General features: G+C 34.5%; 1 protein-coding gene across 1 annotated transcript in view; it reads left to right on the top strand.

The window, feature by feature from the left end:
• Positions 1–20,456, top strand: part of LOC145693197 (uncharacterized) — a 117,471-nt gene that overhangs the window by 6,426 nt on the left and 90,589 nt on the right. The window contains exons 3-5 of the mRNA XM_081768977.1: positions 7,985–8,016; positions 13,864–13,944; positions 16,792–16,843. Of these exons, the coding sequence (XP_081625103.1) occupies positions 7,985–8,016; positions 13,864–13,944; positions 16,792–16,843 (165 nt within the window). The remainder of the gene's footprint in view (positions 1–7,984; positions 8,017–13,863; positions 13,945–16,791; positions 16,844–20,456) is intronic.

Raw genomic sequence — 20,456 nt, 5'->3', positions numbered from 1 at the left:
TGAAACTGATTAAGATGTAGGTTTAAAAAAAGTTGAATTTTGATATGTGTACCGTAGGATTTTAAATTACTCACTTAGTGTACTAAAAACTGTACAAGATTGAAAAATTTCATTACAATCATGATCATATAATTTTTAAAAATCAGGGAATTTTCGTAATAGTAACAAAATGTGCACAATTAAGTAAATAATAATAAAAAGGTTATGCTCACTAATTACCGTAGGGGACTGCAACTTCGAGATTGAAATTATTGTCCAGAAAGATAATGTAAGTGCATTAGTGAGTATATCTATTTTTCATTTGTATTTTGAAATTTGTGATTTAGTTGGAATGCCAAGTACACTTCTCCAAAATATAATTGCATGCCCGATTTTTTCTAAGTCCCTTAAAATTGTAAGTTTGGCAACAGCGCAGTCGACGTAATGATAGGGGAAGTCAAAGGAAAAAAACAATGAGACTTCCCAACACAGCTTACACTTTGCTGTTTGAAATACTTAGTTCTCTTTTAATAACGTAATGTAATGATACATTTAGAACATCATAGTACTTCGTTATAAGTAAAGCACACACGCGTTTCGACCACAATATTTGTTAAAAAAAGGGAGGAGGAGTTGTTAAGAAAATCGTTCTCTATCCATAAAATCGGAACGGAACTTCATAGTTATTTCAATAGACATGCGTGCTAAGTTTTTATTTTCTGTGCGGATTTAGTACTTTTGAACCTCGTTCGAATCCCACTCGATGCTCGTCTTATTTTATTTTATTTTTTATTTATTTATTTTTTCATTTTGTAATCTTTCATTTATTTTTGCCGTACACTTTTGTAGTATGTATTACACGGAGGGGATGGACAACTTTCTAATTTGTCCAAAAATAAGAAGGTGTATAGGTGTAAAATCTTTTCTATATATATATCCCAGTGTGATTCCTCCTTAGTGCAAATTACTTCTTGCATCGATCCGTAAGATTTTTGTAAACCTGAAAATAAATCCGGAGTTCTAGTGTCCAGAAGATCACTATCAGCCCTGATACCTCCTTCATCACTACCAGAACGTGGTTCACATTATTATTATTATTATACGTGGGGCCGCGGTGGCTCACTGGTAGAGCGTTCACCTCTGGTGCTTGGGGTCCCGGGTTCAAACCCTGCTCCCGCCAAGTGAACTTTGTGGTGGACAAACACCATGTGCGTGGGTATTCTCGGGGTTCTCCCGTTTCCTTCCACTTTTTTCATTCCACCATTTCATTCATCTCTCATCATCACCGCCTCCTTTAGCCTAACCAGCATAACCGTGGGACGTAACACTCAAAGATTTCATTTCATTTTTTATTATTATACGCTTCAGCGTGGGAGACCCGGATCGATTCCCGGCAGGAGCTCATGTGGTTCGGGGCTTACGTTAAGCTGTAGGTTCACTTCTCGTTTAGCTTCGCTGCTAAAAGGGGCGCTAAACTCAAAATCAAATACATTATTATTATTATTATTATTATTATTATTATTATTATTATTATTATTATTATTATTATTATTATTAAGTAGGAAATAGAAAAAAAGGTTTGAGGATACTAAATTTGGTGACACATTTTATTTCCTCCCAGTTTGTTGTTACACTCAGGGCCGTAGCTTGTGGGGGGCATCGGGCAACTACCGCTCCAGGGAAGCTCCCCGCCGTTCGATGAGGGCCCATTTTAAGACAGACAATTTTTTTACTCCATATACGATACGAACATGAAATTATAAATGAAGCATCAAACTGGTTCACTACATTACATGAAATAGTGTCCCACTATGGCCTCAACTCATTTTGATTTATCTTCAGACAAGCTTTCCTGCAGGAAAATGTGAAAGAGATCTCACTTTCGAGCACATCATTTATCTCTAAAAAAAAAAAGGATACAAACAGGTTTAAAATATCGTAATTCAATGGATGGCTTACATCCACTACTTTGAAACTGAGACAAAACCGATTTGAAAACAGTAGAAAACACACCTCATCTTCTCTCGTAAAATACTGAGAGTGTTCGGGGTAAAATAATGGCCAATGTCTTATGAAACTGAGTGCATTCTTGTGAGATAGACTCTAGCAAGCGGTGATACTATTGAGAGCTATTAAGACTTTTAAATGAAAAAAAAAAAATGTGAGATCGTCGTGAAAACCTATCTAAAATGGTTCTGATACACCAAGACAACAATAAAGTCCATAGTGGGAAGAAATAAAATGTCTCACCAAATTTAGTACCCTCAAACCTTTTTTCTATTCCCTACTTAATAATAATAATAATATTGAGTTTGGCATCCTTTTCTGCAGTAAGGCTATATGAGAAGTAAATCTACAGTGTAACGTAGGCCCCGAACCACATGAGCTCCCGCCGGGAATCTAACCTACGTCCCCCACACCAAAGACGCGTATAATAATAATAATATATTTGATTTTGATTTTAGCGAACCTTTCAACAGCGACGCTATATGAGAAGTAAACCTACAGCTAAACGTAAGCCCCGAACCACATGAGCTCCCGCCGGGAATCGAACCCCGGTCTCCCACACCAAAGATGCGTATAATAATAATAATATATTTGATTTTGAGTTTAGCGAACCTTTCAACAGCGAGGCTATGTGAGAAGTAAACCCACAGCTAAACGTAAGCCCCGAACCACATGAGCTCCTGCCGGGAATCGAACCCGGGTCTTCCATGACAAAGATGCGAATAATGATAATAATAATAATACGAATTGCGTTCTGGTAGTGATGAAGGAGGTGTTAGATCTGATACTGATTTCCTGAACTCTAGATCTCCGGATTTGTTGATAGGTTTACGAAAATTTTATAGATCGATGCAAGAAGTTATTTGCACTAATGGGGACTCACATTGGGATATATAGGAAAGGTTCTATGCCTGTACACCGTATTTTTGGATAAATTAGAAAGTTGTCCATCACCTCCGTGTAATACATATACTATAAAAATGTACGATAAGAATGGCTGAATAATTACAAAATAAAAATAATAAAAGCATCGAGTGGAATTCGAACCAAGTTAAAAAGTATTGCATCAACACAAAAAATAGACTACTTAACACGCATGGCTAGAGAACGCTCCTTGCGTTGCATTGATAGATAACAAACTCCTTAACTACCCATGTTTTTATGACGATCTTTGTTTTCTGTCGAGAAGTGTGTGTGTTTTCTTTAAAGAAAAAGAAAAAAAGTTTGCTGCATTAACGCTAAGCTACTGTTTTGTAGTAGAAGTATCGTTATTAGAAGTAACAAAAAAGGAACTGAGAATTTCAAACAGCGAACTGTGAGCTGTGTTATGAAAGTCTTGTTTCTTATTTCATTCCTTCCCCTTTTCTCACTCATTGCGTTGTTGCCAAACTTACATATTAAAGGACTTAGAAAAATCAGGCATGCAATTATATTTTGGAGAAGTGTACAAAATAATTTTTGAGATCAGTTTCTTAATTAAAACCATCAGTCATCTCTAATAACAATTAATGATTCTATTTGTTCATGGATTTACGCGTAATAATAGCTAAATGCCTCCTGGCTGCAATCCTCAATTGGTTAATCTTAAATCATCATAACGGTTAATGAAACTAGGTACAAACTTGCTTTTCTATCCTGCATTCTAAAGCAGTTGATTTAATTATGATAAAAAGGTACGATTTTCTCTAATTCCATCATAGCAAAATTGAAGAATAACTTGCAGTGTATTGCTTATGTAGTGATTGTATTCTTAGTAGTTTATATTATCAACTTATGTTTAATTCTAACCTTTTTGTATTTCGATATTATAGTTTTTTATGTCCATTCGATGATTTCAGTTATTTGCTTTTCTTCAATATAGTTTTTTTTTTTTTGGTGGGGTTTACAAGATTATGAAAGAAAGAAAAAAAGAGAACTTCTGTGAGAACACTATAAACTTAGTACGAGAATTGATATTATAGTTAAAATGTTCCTTAATTATATAATATGAATTTTATATGCATATGTTCTATGAGAACTAGAGAAATCAGTCGATTTGTTAAGGAATTCGGTTTACTAAAGCTCCTTTGCATGTTTACCCTTTTATCTACTGTATATGTGTGTGTATGTATGTCCGTGAGACCAAAAAATATCTCAGGAATTCAGTGATGGATAACCATAAATTTTAAGCAGGATGGAGAGGGTCAAAAGATAGGAATAGAGTTCGTTTAGTGAAGTGATATTCAAATCACAAGTGACAGAAATCAAACATTTCCGATAGGAATAGAGTTCGTTTAGTGAAGTGATATTCAAATCACAAGTGACAGAAATCAAACATTTCCGATAGGAATAGAGTTCGTTTAGTGAAGTGATATTCAAATCATAAGTGACAGAAATCAAACATTTCCGATATTTTAATGTTGATAACTTACGCAAAAACAATAATACCGAGAAGTTGTTTTCTGCAATGTATTAAGCATCCTAAGAATAAATTTAATGTTAGTCCATAACTCTCTACTAAAACTGGAAGTCATTGAAACCCACTACAACTTCTGGTTCCAGTCGATCTACGTAGAGCAAAAGCAATAAGTGATACCGAGAAGCGATTCTTTTGGAATCAATTCGAACCGTAAGTGTCAAAAATCAACTGCTTCAAGTTTCAACATTGATCACTATAGAGTAAAATTTTGTAGTGGGTAAGGAGAAAACTTTTCTTTTTAAAATCGATTTAACGTTCGAAGAATAAATCACCTTCTCTCTTAACCCTGTATTCAAGTCCCCTGTGTGGAATTGTAATCAACCACTTCCGGTTTTGATTTGAACGCTATAGAGAAACAACGGTAAAAGATAGCTAGAAGTGGTTTGTTCGGAACCGATATTTTACTTTCTTAGAATATGTACTATCTTCTCTTGTAGTCCTGTATACAATTTGAAGTGGCAGAAATCAACAACTGAAAGTTTAAACGGTGATTACTATGTAAAAGCGGTAATAGGTAGCGTTTTCTGGAATCAATTAAACGTCCTAATAAAATATTCCATCTCCACTCTAATCTCTCTACTAAAACCGGAAGTAGTAGAAATCTAGTACCTCTTCTAGTTCCTATATTAATGAAGAAAAAAACAAACTTCTTCACGTGATGTACACGTGACACTGTTTCGTGTCTTTACACCATATCCTCTATAGGTACGTTTTAAATGAAAATTAAAAGTGAACGAACACAACTGGACTATGAATCGAACCAGCGCCTGTGACTTACTGTGTTGGTGCGCTAACCCCCATAAAATCGCAGAAAATTTGCCGCGCCTGTGCAGAAAAATTGCCAGAGAGAGAGAGAGAGAAAATAGCCAACAGAAAAGTATAAAAAGATGTCTTAAATGCACGGACGACTCGCATAAATATAGTTTCATTGGTTACTAATGTGATGGGAAGAAGGTCAGCAGCAAAGGATGGACTTAGTGATGATATTGGAACAACAGGCCAGCTTACGTACATTATCATAAATTGACCCCCACCCGAGAAAAAAAAAAACCTTAAAGCTGCTCTTATTAAAAAATACGGTGTATTGTATCATAAATATTTTAAATATCTGCTTCTTTTAGCAAAACTCTTTCAAAAAATGTGACTTCACAGGTTGTTTCCCTAGGCATATATATATGTATATAATGAATAATGACAGCAGTGCGTATTCATAGTACAGTGAAGTGAATCTATCCTTTGCAAGACATATACGAAAGCACAATTTTTTTGGAACGTATTAACTTTGACAAAGAAAGGTACAAAGGAAAGCCTATATGAATGGTATTGACAGAGTAGAATTATTCTCAGTCTGAGCACATACGACCAATTATTTCTTCAAAGCACGAATTTTAGTTTGTAAGCATAGTAAATACACATAATTACCTGTGAAGAGTACGAAAATTCGTATCAAGTATCAAAGCATGAGCGGGCTGCGTAGAATTACTTTGTCGCTATCATGAAATTAACCCGGAGGGCGAGTGAGGAACTTAAAATAACATGATTGCATTCATATTCAGTACCAGTGAAATAACATACCCAAACTTCATAACTATTACACTGAAATGGAAATGGTGAAAACAGTTACTCGATATAGCCTCTTAACTATGAATTTACCCACGGCTTTTCATGATGTAGTACGTCACTATGGAACAATAACTGATAAGACCGTACTATGCTGAAGAAGAACCATATTATCATTCCCAGTTAATGTACGAATTCCATCCAACAGGCGAAGAAATTTTCTCGGACGTGATTTCTATCCAAAAGGAGGTTAACTGCTATTCCGAAAGGCAGAATACTATCGAAAGACAAGGAAATTTAGTCCCAGTGGTTGTAAACCATCTTTACTACGTTTTAGGATTCATATGATCACTTGTGCAATCCGTCATAATTGTAGTAATATGAGGCCATCCAACGATGAAACATAATTAAACAGAAAAGGTTAAAATCAAACCAACCCACTTGGCGGAACGGCCCATTTGTAAGCCTAAGCCTGCTTCAGCGCCATCCGCCGGCGATCGGCTGAACTACATCCAGTCTAGCGTCGAGCATATGGTCAGTGCGCTGTGATGCCCTGTCCCTAACAGGCACATCAGGAGCTTTCTAAACCTAGTGGCCGTCATGTCTTGTTTTCACGTGACTCCCCAAGTTGCCTCATGACGCTGAGTAAACACCGAAAATTGGGAAGCACCGATGGGGAATCGATCTCGGGACCACGCAGATATGAGTCCAACGGCTCTAACCACTAGATTAAGGGTGATTCGTAAATGGAAAAGTTTATCTGAGTAAATGTGCAGTAAGCAGCCAACTATTCACTGAAGAATGATGAAAGATAAACAAATGTCCTGATTACATAGCGGTACATGTATAGAATCATAACATGATCCTATCTCTTTCATAAATATTTGGCTTATTTTAGTTTATCCACTTCCACTCTCTCTATACCTAGTTTCAGTAAATTATTATCAAATTACATGGCATCTACGACTTCAGTGTCCTCGATATCCTAATTTTACGTATGACAGGCTAAACGTGTGGTGCTATCATACTCCAGCGCACACTAGTACAAAACCGCAGTATCCGCCAAAAAGATGCCACAGGTTGTAGACACTCAATGATTGGTAATTTCAAACGATGGAAGATTCCACTAAATTCTCTGTCGATTTACTACTTGTTATATATTGAGTAAATGGGCAGAAATATTTGTATGTTTCGTACGATGAGTTGCATTTTATTTATTATATTTCAAATAATTTATGTATGTTCTAAATTACACATCTCATTTCCAGATTATTATTCTTTTTTCTGCTGTCTGTCCACCATGGATAGAATGAAACCATTCTTCACTCGCATCGCCACAGACTAAAGCGAGCTAGACTACCACCATGTTATGTAAAGCCGTCATACTGAATCCCAAAATCAAATATAAATATTCAGTGGAACGCAAATAAATGAGAGGTAAATAATGTGACAAAAGGTTCTGTTGCAACCGGCTACACAACCACTCCTCTCTCGCTCGGCGCTCATTCAAATCACATGGAGTGTGTCACTATTCCTGTTGTGCTTTGACAACCAAGTATCTAGGAAACACTGAATTAGAAATCAGCTGTCTTAGTAGGATTTAATTACGCATCCTTTATTATCTCCTTCAGTCTAAATGAGTGAATCATTTAAACTTATGATTTAATTTCAATTACGGGCGCGCTTGTTTGTTTCTTTTATACCGGTACATATTTTCTTTCCCTAGTTCTTTCTGTAACAGATCTTCATGAAATACAGAAAAACATATAGATGCAGTTAAATTTTTAGTGTGCTTGGTAAGTTTCACAATTTTATTAAAAATAAGACAGGTTTTAATAATATACTCTTCGTTAGTATTTTCTAGTTAATTTGATTTAAAGAAGTTGAATTCAATAATGGGCTACTTCAATTAACGTGCAATTTTCTATACTTTAACTGCCATATAAAATATTTAATTGTTTTTAATTTTTTTATTTTCAGATGTATGTGGTGGAGCTGGTGCAACTGACAGTGTGAGTATAGCATGTATGCCTGTTACAATAGAACTTCCATCATATTGTGTAGTGTTGAAAACTCTCGATATTCCTGAAAATGATAAACACCATATAGTAACTTTCATCGTGTTATATTCTATCGAAGTTCTTTCACGCTGATGGTGTCAGATACCTGAAGAATGCCCAGTTTTCCTTGGGAAAGTTGTGGTTATTGGATACCTGGAAATACCCCCTTTTCCCTGGAAAGATCATGATATTAGGTTTTGGTATTATTTTCTTAGTCAGTTCCCACTCATTCCTCTGTGCCTTTTCGGGGTGGATAGTATCCAAAAGCCTTCTACTACTGATAGCGAATAACTTTGATTCCCGGCTCCCATTCTATACTACGATCTACAATCCGTTAGTTCCAGTTGTTGCCAATAGGATTAGAATTCACCTTGGAAATGCCTACGACTGTTTGGTGTTCAGATGTTTTATTTCATTGAGTGGGCTGGTTTGTCCTTTATGTCTTTCTAACTGGTAAGTCTGTCGGAGTGAGACTTTATCATTAGGTAATACTCAAAGGACCCTGCATTCATTGATGGGATGGGTAGTTGGTAGTTCATACCTCCAACCCCTTTTTTGAACATTCTGTATGTCAGAAACCCGAATCCAATGTCACTTGAGTCTCTCAACTTAACTTATTCCACCGGAAGTTAGACACCCTTAATTTTTTTCTGTATCATGATGTGAAGGTGGGTGTACCAGACGAGGAGAGAGGATAAGATGCACAGTTTTCCCTATATACGTATATACGTATATATATATATATATATATATATATATATATATATATATATATATATATATATATATATATATATATATATCTTCCTTACCACTAGACCTATCGGAGTGGGTCTTCATTGGGGAGATCTCAATGCCACATACATGCATTTGTGGGGACAGATACCTCACACACATATACATCCTATTATATATATATATAAACGAAAGTTGAGTCGTTTTTCACCTCGTCGGAATTTCAGAATTATATTCAAAACGTTTCACAGTCACTCAGGGAGCAGCACTAGATTCATACGTCTTTGTGCTGAAAATATTAAAGTTTTTCCCTATTGGAGTGTAGCCTACTTTCAAGTGATTGAGTTTCGAGGCCTTCGGTTGATAGGTTAAAGATAAGACGACTCGTATTTTTTTATCTTATTACAGTAGGGGGTATAGAAATATTTTTTATAACACTAGAAGTGCGCTCTCGTTCTTCTAGATTCAAATCGGAGGGAATTGGATGAAATGTGATGGTTTTACTTGCTAATTCATACCGTAGGATATATTCTAAATTAGAATTAAGTAATTATCTTGTATCGCCAAAAAATGTATTGTATTTATTAAATTACTTCAAGCCTCCCTGGAGTTTTCGTAAATAGTTTGCTGGTTCAAGAGTGCCCTCATGTGGATCAACATTTAACAATAAGCAGAGCAGTGGAAGAAGAGTTACTGAAGAAAACTACATATAGGGTTGAAATAATTTAATAAATATGATACATTTTTGGGGGTACAAGACTAGTAGTTAATTTATTATAGTTTTAGTTAGGAAACTATAGCTTGCGTAGTAACGAAATAAAAAAAAAATAATAATAGTATAGTAACTAAAGAAGAAATACTAAGGGAGAAAACACTGAGTGTAGTAGATGTGAAATTTTGTTACTCACATTGCGTTCACTTCAACATTGGAATATAAACTCGAACAAGTACTAACAAAGATGATAATCCACTAGTGGACCTTCAGTTTCTTGGTATTCATCCTAACATTTACTTGTTTCAACCTTATTTATTGGTGAACAAGACTATAGTTGAGGGCCTGGTAGTGTTCAAGCAAGCACTATTGGTGATCTGAAGTTAACTATTACCTGTTCTGTAATACTGATTATGTGAAGAATGTGGAAGAGTGTAATAGTGAATAATCTGTGAAGAATATGGAAGAGTGTAATAGTGAATAATCTGTGGAGAACGTGGTATAGCAAATAGTCTCTGAAGAGTGTGAGAGTACTGTCAATAGTCTGTAATGGGGTATGAGGATGGCCGGCTTTGGTATGAGTCAAGAGTTCGTGTGAGCAAGAATGAAGTTGGAGTATGCAAATGGGCATGCCATAAGTACTGTGAAGAATATTATTTAATAGCATGGGGATAATAATTAGTAAAGTATATTTAAAGTTTGTGTGCATGTACCCGTATCCGTAAATAAAGAGTAGCTTAGTTTGGAAGTAGTTAATTTAATAGTAAAAGTTATAGCGGTATAGCAGTGGCCACGAGGATAAAGGATTTACAACATGGCAGGTCCCAAAGTTTTTGAAACATTTGAGGTGGAAGACCAGGAAATAAGTGATTATTTGGACAGGTTTGATCACACACACTTTTTTTTTGTAACGATATTATGCCGGTTTTTTTTTTTTTTTTTTTTTTTTACCACATTAATTACATTACCGCATGTAGGAAAGTACAATAAGTTCTACAAAATCCTTTATCTCCGTAGAGCTGATTTTTAATATAGTTTTATATATTAGTCAAAGGTCGGTTTTCGTAACTTTTTATTTATTTATTTTTCTTTATATAGTTATTTGTTTCGATGGTATTACGTTTCTGAAATCGATCTAGAATCCTAAGGTAGTTAGGGAGCTGCCACAACTAAGAGGTTTATTTCTCGGCCTAGGAAGCTAGTTATAGCCACCGCTAGAAATGATGTAATGAAATGTAATAAAAAGAAAAGTTAAACGTTGAATTTTCATCAACACTTAACAGATTATAAGTTTTATCACTTATCCGCTTGATTCCCCATGTATCTATGAAGTCTCTTGCATAACATACTTCTTTACGCATGATAAAACACTACGCTTTAGCTGGAAATATGAAATGCGAATTATAACGCGGGCCTTTTAGTATACTATGTGTGAAAGCAACAATATAACATCGATAAAATGAACTGAAAAAAAAAAATCACAGAAAGATTGTTTTAAAATCAAACGAAGGGATCATAGGCATTGGGACACAAATTGGACACCTTTACCATCGTCGCCAACTACTGAAGAAGAAGCACAAAGATTTAAGATATAAAAATTAAATAATACTTTTCAATTTAACTGTAAGAGTAATTTGGGAACTTCGTAGAGATGTTCCAGGTGAAGACTTGTGCTGCTTTTGTAAATTTGAGTATTTCAGTTAAAATTCCGACGGCAGGCACCGAATGCAAGAGTAAATTTTGTATGAACGGATTTTTTCATCACTTTCCGCACTAAATTTAAATAGAACATTGATATAAATGGGTTTTCCAGGGACGAACAGCAGTTTCGAGTACCAAATAGAAATTAAAGGAACTAGGAGTTTCTTATACACATATATCATCAACGTGGGAAACTGTGAGTCTTAATCAAATCGCAACAATTTATGTATAATATAAGTCTGTTTAATACGATTCTACATACAAAAGAGTATGATTCGTATAAATCAGCTAGCGAAACGTTAAAATACGAAATTACACGGCAATAACAAATGATACATACGGTCACTCTGCAATAGAATGTACGTTTTAATACATGATGCATCTTCTCGGGCTGTTGGCTGCACGGTGACCTTTAGTCTGTTCGCACCTGCAAGCGTGCAGAGTTGAGTCTCGAACCCAGGGCGCTTTTTGGTAAAACCATATTCTCAATACCCGTAAATGTTTGTAACCCGTGTAGGTTTTACACTCGCTTTTTCTGCAAGAGCACTCCCATTGTCTGTTACAGTTCTATCGTTCTCAGGGTACCCCTTGTAATATTCACTATCAAACTTTTCTCACTAGTTCAGGTATAATCCAGAACAATGCACTATTATAGCATATGAATAAAGAAATAAGAAAAACTTCCAGTTGCAGAGCAAATTGTCCCAATAATTTTACTTCCTTAAAAATAAATGTAATGCCTAAAATAACATAAAATAAAGATTATTATGTAACGTTTTACGTCATACCGTTTAGGCTAAAGGAAATGGATGACTAATAAAAGCCAATGATTGTAAAATTAAATTTTTGTGCTCTCCCACCGGAAATCGAACCCAGAACGACGTGCACCAAAGCCATATGCCCTAGTCACTATACAAGCGGGGAGGGCTGAGATTTTACTCTGTTTGCATTTTAATTTGCAAGAAGTTTGCATTTTAATTCGCATACATTCTGTCCCCACTAAAAGTAATTCCTTACCTGTGTCTTGACAATACTGACAGCTGTCAGCGAAAATTCGATGTGTAATACTTTTTTTTTTTTTTTTTTTTTTAATAATTATAATAATTTAGAGGTATAAGGTGAATACCATTTGCTTTTGTTGATAAGATTGCTATTCAAACTGTTTGCATTATAATTGATCACTATAAATATTTGTAAGAGTTTTGATAACTATATAAGTTTTAGAATAGGTAATAATTTTATTAAACAGTAATAATAATAGTATTAATACTAATGAAGAAGACGAAGATGTCGACGACGACGGAGATGCAAGGTGTCTTACCTTTCAAACAAATATATTTTGTATGCAAGTATCATTTTCATGGCACTTACGCTGCACTTTTTGTTAAAACACAGTGGTTAACCATGATCTCAGGTGGTGATTGCTTATAACTCCATAATAAATAAATAAATAAAAAGTTGTATCGTAGAACTTTACAAACGAGACCAAACGATCGTTGTAAATAGATACTACAATGTGTAACTCGTAGACAGTTGTAGTTTTTAGTACAGACATCATTAGCATTTTAGAAATTCTTGAAGCTGTTTCAGAACGAGGGAGCTACTAATTTGTGTACTTGATGAAGTTGCTTACTCTTTTGTCAAGAGTTCGTTAAATCGCTTCGTAAATGTCAGTGAATTTAATTCACAGTCTGTTAAAGAACTTATTCAGACAAAATTCCAAGTTTGTACTATAACAGGATTTAAATAATACTGAACTGGAAGTAGAATCAAAAACAAGGAGAGATCTAGAAAAATATAACTTGTTTTCCAGCGTGAAATCAGTGTGTGTTACCAGAAGGACACAAAAGACTTTACAAAACTAATAGTTTAAATTATCATAACTCACGTGAATCCATATTGTCTATAGCTGTTACTTCAGATGAGTGTGGAAGATACTGCAAAATGAGCAAGTATCATACTTAAAACCCAAGGAATATTGATGAATCTTCAAATGACGGTGCAGCACATGAAGTTACTTATGTGCCTCCAGAAAGAAAAATTAAAAGATTAACTTCTTGGGAAACATAACAATTAATAAACATTATACAAATTACAGAACTACCTCACGTTTATTATGAGTCCATATATGTATGTAGAAAGGATGTATATTAGTGATCCTACATACTCCTACTTCTTGATCAAAATTTCCTTTTTTTTATTATTAAAAGTCTTGTGTATATCTTTATTATTATTATTATTATTATTATTATTATTATTATTATTATGTACAATAGATCGGATTTCAATGTACTAAAAGTTACGAAAATTCTTCCTTTGCACACCGTATATGTTTCATTCACTTGTCAAAACTGGTAAATGGTTAATCAGTTTGAAACAACTGTGATGATAACGACTTTACACTACGATTCTCTTGAAACAGCTGAGATAATAACGACTTTGCACTACTATTCTTAGAAACAACTGTAATGGTAACGACTTTGCACTACCATTCTGTAAGACAGATGTAACGAATACAAAGAGTTTATTAATTATTAAAATTAGGAATAACTAAAGTAGAATTAAAATCATTAGGAATACTTGAGTCGCAATTACTTGTAAAAAAAATCCAGTAATGATAGCAATTACCTTTTTTTTCTTTCTTTTTACAGAGAAGACCAACAAAATGTAGTTTAAAACTGAAAGTTTGCCCAGCCGCAGAGTGGCTCAAAACACACATTATAATGGATGATGTAAGTATTTGTATTTTATATATCAATCTTTACGTTACCTTCTCCGTGTGTGTGTGTGTGAGGGGGGAGGGGAGGGCTCAAATTTCTGCACTGTACAAAATGTAGAAACATTGCCACATCTCAGGTAAATATTTGCAAAACAATATAACCTAGAAGAACATAATCAATAAGAAATTATTAAAGTTAAAACACTTCTGAAGCCTCAGAGACTTACTGTCATTAAACTTTAGGGGAGGATGGCATAATGATTGTTATTTTTTATTATCCTTATTTTGGAAACTGAACGGCATAAAATTATGGAGAATGAAGTGGAATGTGATCTTGGTACTCCGGAGAAGTGGCATTCAGTAGCTCAAAAATTGTTCAAATATATGTCTGAGAAAATGAAAACTCAAACGGATCAATTTTTCTGTGTATCCGAAATTAGGATAAAGACTAAAGAAAATTGCACAAAAATACAACTTAAAACCAAGTTTCAAACTGCCCATTAATGCAAAAAAAAACTCCTTAGCTGCTTGCAAGCATTACTTTGTAGACCAAAACTCTTATCTGGAATTAATTAAGTTCACATGTGAACGCGTTCGTATAGTGGCATGACTAAATGTAACATAAATACCAGAGTTAAGAAACACATTAAGGATTACTAGAAAAAAAAAAGCATCAGGTTTGTATAAACATTTATTTATCAATAATCTCAAAATTACGGGCGTGAATGTTTTGCGTAAATCAAGTTTATAGATTGAAAGAAATGTTAAAGATCACATTGTTTCTCAAATTCTATAAGAGAATATTTATTTAAAATTGCGTAATTTTTATTTTTTTCTAGACTTTGTTTTAGTTGATTAGCATTCGTCTTTCTTGTGGCCAGTTTTTTCAACTGTAAAATTGAAGAAGAATGTGTTATATCGTTTCTATGTCTCGTATAAGTAATAAAATATTCCTCAAAATTTCATTAAATTTCTTGCACATGTGAATAAAGTTTAAATCGCTTAATTATATTGAAATATTAACCAATCTATTTACGGCAAGATTTATGCTTTGCAAGTTGTTGTGTAAGTATATAATATTGTGTAATATTAATGATACTAATGAACAAATTATTTATATTACCTAGGTACATGTGATATATAATAATAGAATACTACATTATTAAATATAGTATATGTGGAGACATATCTATCAAGAAATTAAATATCGACCGAAAGCAGGCGAATTTTTATTATTATTCAGTTCAGACTCTTTTGTCGCGAATTCTGTCGAAGAATTTAATGCTTATAGTACTTCAAGGGATAATTGTGCCTGTTGTGCTGTATGGTTGCGAAGCTTGGTCACTTATTTTAATGAAGGATCGAAGACTGAAAGTACTTGAAAGAAAAATCTTGAGCCAAATATTCAGACCCAGGCGAGTCTGGATGAGGAGTGGCGGAAACATCTCAACGAGGAAGTGCATAATTTATACCATTTATTCAGTGTTGTTAAGATCATTAAATGAAAATGAAATGAAATTAGATCTTTCAGTTTAATGCTCAACGATTATGTCCTTTCGGCTAAGGGAGACGGATGATTAAGGAAAATGAATAATGATTAAATAATTGGTAGAATGATAATGTAGAAGGAAACATGATATCCACCACAATCTTACTTGGCTGGGAAACGAACCGAGGACTCCACGCATCAAAGGAAAGCGCTCTACTACTGAGATCCCCTAGGGTCATTAAATCTAGGAGATGGCTCAAGTGGACAGGTCATGTAACCAGAATGGAAGAAAGTAGGAACGTTTTCAAAATTTTAACACGAAAAAGATGTTTAATACCAAAAATCAAAACGAAACAAAGTTTTGAAAGAAATGCATTACTTGCTAATGATTTCTTTAATAGAATGTTGTAGTTGACTCGCCTGCTTCTGAAACAATTTTTTAAATAATAGAGCCATTATATATTGAAAATTTTGAAGTTGTGTTCCTCTTCTGCAATGAATATTATTATTATTTCACAGTATTGAAGTTAAGCATCGTTCTCCATCGAAGTGTGTTTGAAGCTTTTACATAAGGAATAAAGAGGAACATAACACAGAGAAAGGAAATTTTAATGGGAGATAAGATAGTGTAAACGCCAAATACATTAATAAAAACGCTGTTAATACCTTATATTTTTGATTTAGACCCGATTGAAATACATACAAAGTGCTACACATAAAAATCACCAATTATGAAAAACTCTGTTTGACAGCTATAATGTATATGTAAGTTTGATAAATGAAACACAAGTCACAAGAGTAAGGTTACCTCTGGTGTGTGGGGTCCCGAATCCCTGGTTCGATCCTCGGCCAAGTAAGTTTGTGGTGGATAAACATCGTGTCCGTGAGTTTTCTCGGGGTTCTTCCATTTCCTCCCACATTCTCATTCCACCTATTCTTCCATCATCATTCATTTGCGTTAAACATCTGTCTCCCTTAGCCTTAAGGGCATAATTGTGGGACTTTAAACTGAAAGATTTCATTTCAATTCAATGAGTAAGGAAGAGAGGAACGTTTATAAATTTGTTTTTCTCAGTTGTATTAAGAAGCTACAAAGAGTAGCAGAGTAACAATGTATAAATAAGAAATGGAATCATGTGAAGTATGCGGTACTTGCTGCCCGATGAAGAGAAACGAGTTTTTCTTGAAATACATATACCTTTCCTCAGGAAGCATGGAGGCATGTGTGTTAGAAATAAAATTAATAATTACGTAAAATAAAGGAGGAGCAATAAGTATGTGTATTTCAAGTCAACAAAACCTTTTTCTTTTTTAATTTATCCCTTGTAATCTTCAATTTATCTTAATATCGGCATTTTTGTCTATTTCTAGGACGATGATTCTGATGCGACTCCTTGTGATTCTTGTCTAGATTATCTCAGAGGTAAGAATCAAGATTAATTTCAGCTGTTTTCCTATGATACTATCACGGAGAATGCCAAATATAATAAATAAATAAAATAAAATAAACTGAAAAAAGAAGTTCAGGAAACGCTGGGACACTTGTCCGCCTATTTTTAATGGGCAGTTTATATACCGAATCTCATTGCCCTATCTTGAGTGTCCTGTGAGGTACTCTATTTTTGGCAGAAATTTTGAACACTCCGTTTTCTCCTTTTGATACGTATTTTAATGAAAGTGTCATGATAAAAGCATAGTTCGAGGTAAATCATAACCATGTTCATAAATTCAAGTTCTTTTCCCGTGATGCGATCACAAACAAAATCACTTTCACTTTTATTTATAGAGTTCTCGTACATAAAAATTGAAGTAATCTTGTTAATGGTAAATGGAAAAGATTATTAAATTTAATGAACATAGCGACGTATCCTTCGCAGTCCTAGTATTGTAAGTAGAATAATTTAGCTTGTAGCCACACCAGTTTTTTTTTCTTTCTTTTTTTAACGAGAAGATGGGATACACAATATATTATAGAAGTTTTAAGTAAGATAAATGTTCCGTACAAAATAGTTTGACATGAAAAATACAACTTTTCGAACATCCGATCTATTTTCGGGAATACGAGCGAAAGTTTATGGATGTTTGTTTGGGATTATGGACCCTATAATATAGTGAAACTTCTTAATAACGGACATCTCCATAATAAGAAAGAGATTTTTGTTCCGGCAAAGGTTCATATGAGGCATTCCAAATAGTAAGTGTGGACTCAACAAAGGATTGTTTCTTGAAGATGCACGCTGAACGGTCAAAATATTAGTTTTATTTATTTTGAAATTATATTTCGCAAGTGAGACTATTTTGTAAGGGAGACAAATAATACAGTAGGCAGAACTGTCTGCCATAAAACAGTTCTTTGTTACTACTAGAACACCTCAAATGTAATTTCCGAGCGTTAGACTGTATGTAACTTTGAACAGTTCGGTGTTACTAATCGAACACCCTAAATGTAATTTCCGAACGTTTAGATTATATATAACTTAAGTTTGCCTTCATTGTCTGTAACGCCTTATATGTGTCATCACAGAACGGAATTTCGCTCTTCTACAGACACTTTCAAATACGGACACGGACAGTCTTCTTTCCCTCAGCGATTTAGTAATCTCTTCATAAAGGACCGGAATTATTCTCAGTTCATTTGTATTTAACACAGAAAATACTTTTTGCAATTTGAAAATAATTGTACAATACAGTATACTAGATAGGATATTCTTTCCAACAAAATGACTTTATTATAGCAGAATGATGACTTTATTATAAGAGAATGACCTGGTAAACCAGCACACAGAGTAATTCAGTTTGAACTGTAAGTTATTCTTTTCTCTGTCCACAGCAAATTTCTTTGTGGTGGGAATCTCAGAAAACCTTCAATGAATGACTGTTACTGTCGGTAAAGTCAGTGTGCGAATTAAGGTATTTTTACAGAGTGATAACATTACTTGAGCAGAAAATTACCTCACATGCAGTATATTTTGCGGTACACGCCTATATAAACATTACCTCCAGTGATATTTTTGTTCTTTTACAAAGGAAATTTCCACCTGATCACTTCAATCCCATAATTCGAACACCGGGTACAGTATTTTGATGTTAGCCTATATTTACATTTGTTTGTTATTTGTTGTTGAAGTTGAGTGTCCCTTTCCAGTACCGAAGCTGTATGAGACGTTGACCTACAGTTTCAGGTGGAATCCGAACCACTCTAATACGTTCAGACTTCAGTGGTCTCTCTCCGGGAAATGAACTTGGTACCTTGTATACCAAAGGCGTGCGCGCTAGCAACTAGATAAGCGGAGAGGACTTATATTTACAACTATAACTGTGTATTTACATATGCTGCATACGATTTCCGCATGAGCTGTGAGTCATTTAATCCCGTGAAACTTTCATTATTTCTAACAGTTGATGTCTGTTATTCACTGTATACTGTGAAATGTGAATTAACAAGGTATTACTATCCTGTATCTCGTGTTAAGAACGTTGAAAATGGAAATGCCCTTGAGCATAAAGTCGTGCAGGTCAATGTTGCCATTAATAACCGTTACTGATAGAACTAGTGTGGTTAATAAATAAACAAATAAATTTCATTTCACAGTGTGAAACTATGGTAGAGTTCCAAATTATACAAATTCAATACTCAAACTTGAAGTAGTCATATGTAACTACTGGTTGCAATAGAGTAATAAGATCAAAGGTAGAACTTGTTCCTCGGATGCTGAATCCATATTGCGATGTTTTGTTCGATAAAGTCTAATAAAAGTCCGAGATACAAAACCCTTCACGTAATTTATTTACAAAATAAATCTCTACAACAGTTTTACAAAGTTTCTTTGTAAATCACTAAATGTTTTGAGAGTTTAGCAAGTCCTTGGCACACATATTAGTGGCTTCGGAAATAAAGGTTCAATATGACTTTAGGCATGACGGAAACGCCTTCGCTCATTGCAGCCTGCAGGGATAGGTTTAAAGGAACTTCATAGCCCATTGCGGACCCAGGAGAAAGGTACTGATAAGTTATTGATCAGCTGTTGACTGATGTCCCCGGTCTCTTGAAGTCTTCTTTTATATACGTCCTCTTGAAGGGGAGGTCCGTGAGCAGAGGTCGGCTATCTTTGGTTTACTTCCAACCCTTCTTCGTATCAGTCTTCCATCGTCTGCTGGCGTTTATGTTTTGAACACAATAACCGTGTTCGTGATTGAAGCATGTGTTTATTGAAGTTTCTTACACGTGAAGGTATAGAACCTTACAATATCATAAAGCCATTACACCTACTCTCTATTCCTTACTGTGTTTGTTTTAATGTGATAAATGTTGGAACCGGAAATTGTTAATTTGAACCACTTTGAGTTTGAGTAGAGACTTAACGTAGAGGTTGAAACTTATTCTTGGGACGCTGAATCGATTGTAGAAATCCACATCTCGATATCTCTCATCGTCTTTTGCTGTATGGAAATCAGTATTGAAGCCGTAAGTGATAGTAAATTTCAACCACTTCCAATTTCGTAGTATGTTGCGGATTATGATGATAAGTTTATATTCTCGTGAGACTCTGAATCGATTGCAGAAAACCTTTTGTCGCTATCTATTACAATTTTTGTTATATGGCGATAAATGTTGAAACCGGAAGTGGTTAATTTAAACCACTTCCGGTTTAAATATCGTTTTAACGAGGAGGTGGAACCTATTCTTGGGACGCTTAATCGATTGCAAAAACTGGATCTCGTTATCTTTTACCGTTTTTCCTCTATGGGCCATTATTGAAACCTGAAGTAGTAATAAATTTGAAGCACTTCCGATTTTGGTAGTGTTGCTGATAGTCATTCTATGTTACCTTGAAGCCATGAATCGTTTACAGTAACAGTTTCTTGCTGTCTCTTACCATTTTTCGTTCTATGGTAATAAACATTGAAACCTGAAAAAGTTAATTTTAGCCACTTTCGGTCTGAATATAAAGTGTTAACGGAGGAGATGAAACCTATTCTTGGCACAATGAATCGACTGCAAATAATCACATCTCGATATTTCTTACTTTTTTTGC

This window comes from Thermobia domestica, chromosome 8 (assembly GCF_964235325.1).
Source record: "Thermobia domestica chromosome 8, izTheDome1.hap1.1, whole genome shotgun sequence".
Taxonomy (NCBI): domain Eukaryota; kingdom Metazoa; phylum Arthropoda; class Insecta; order Zygentoma; family Lepismatidae; genus Thermobia; species Thermobia domestica.
Note: the sequence above shows the minus strand (reverse complement) of the source record. Positions and strands in the feature narration are given on the sequence as shown.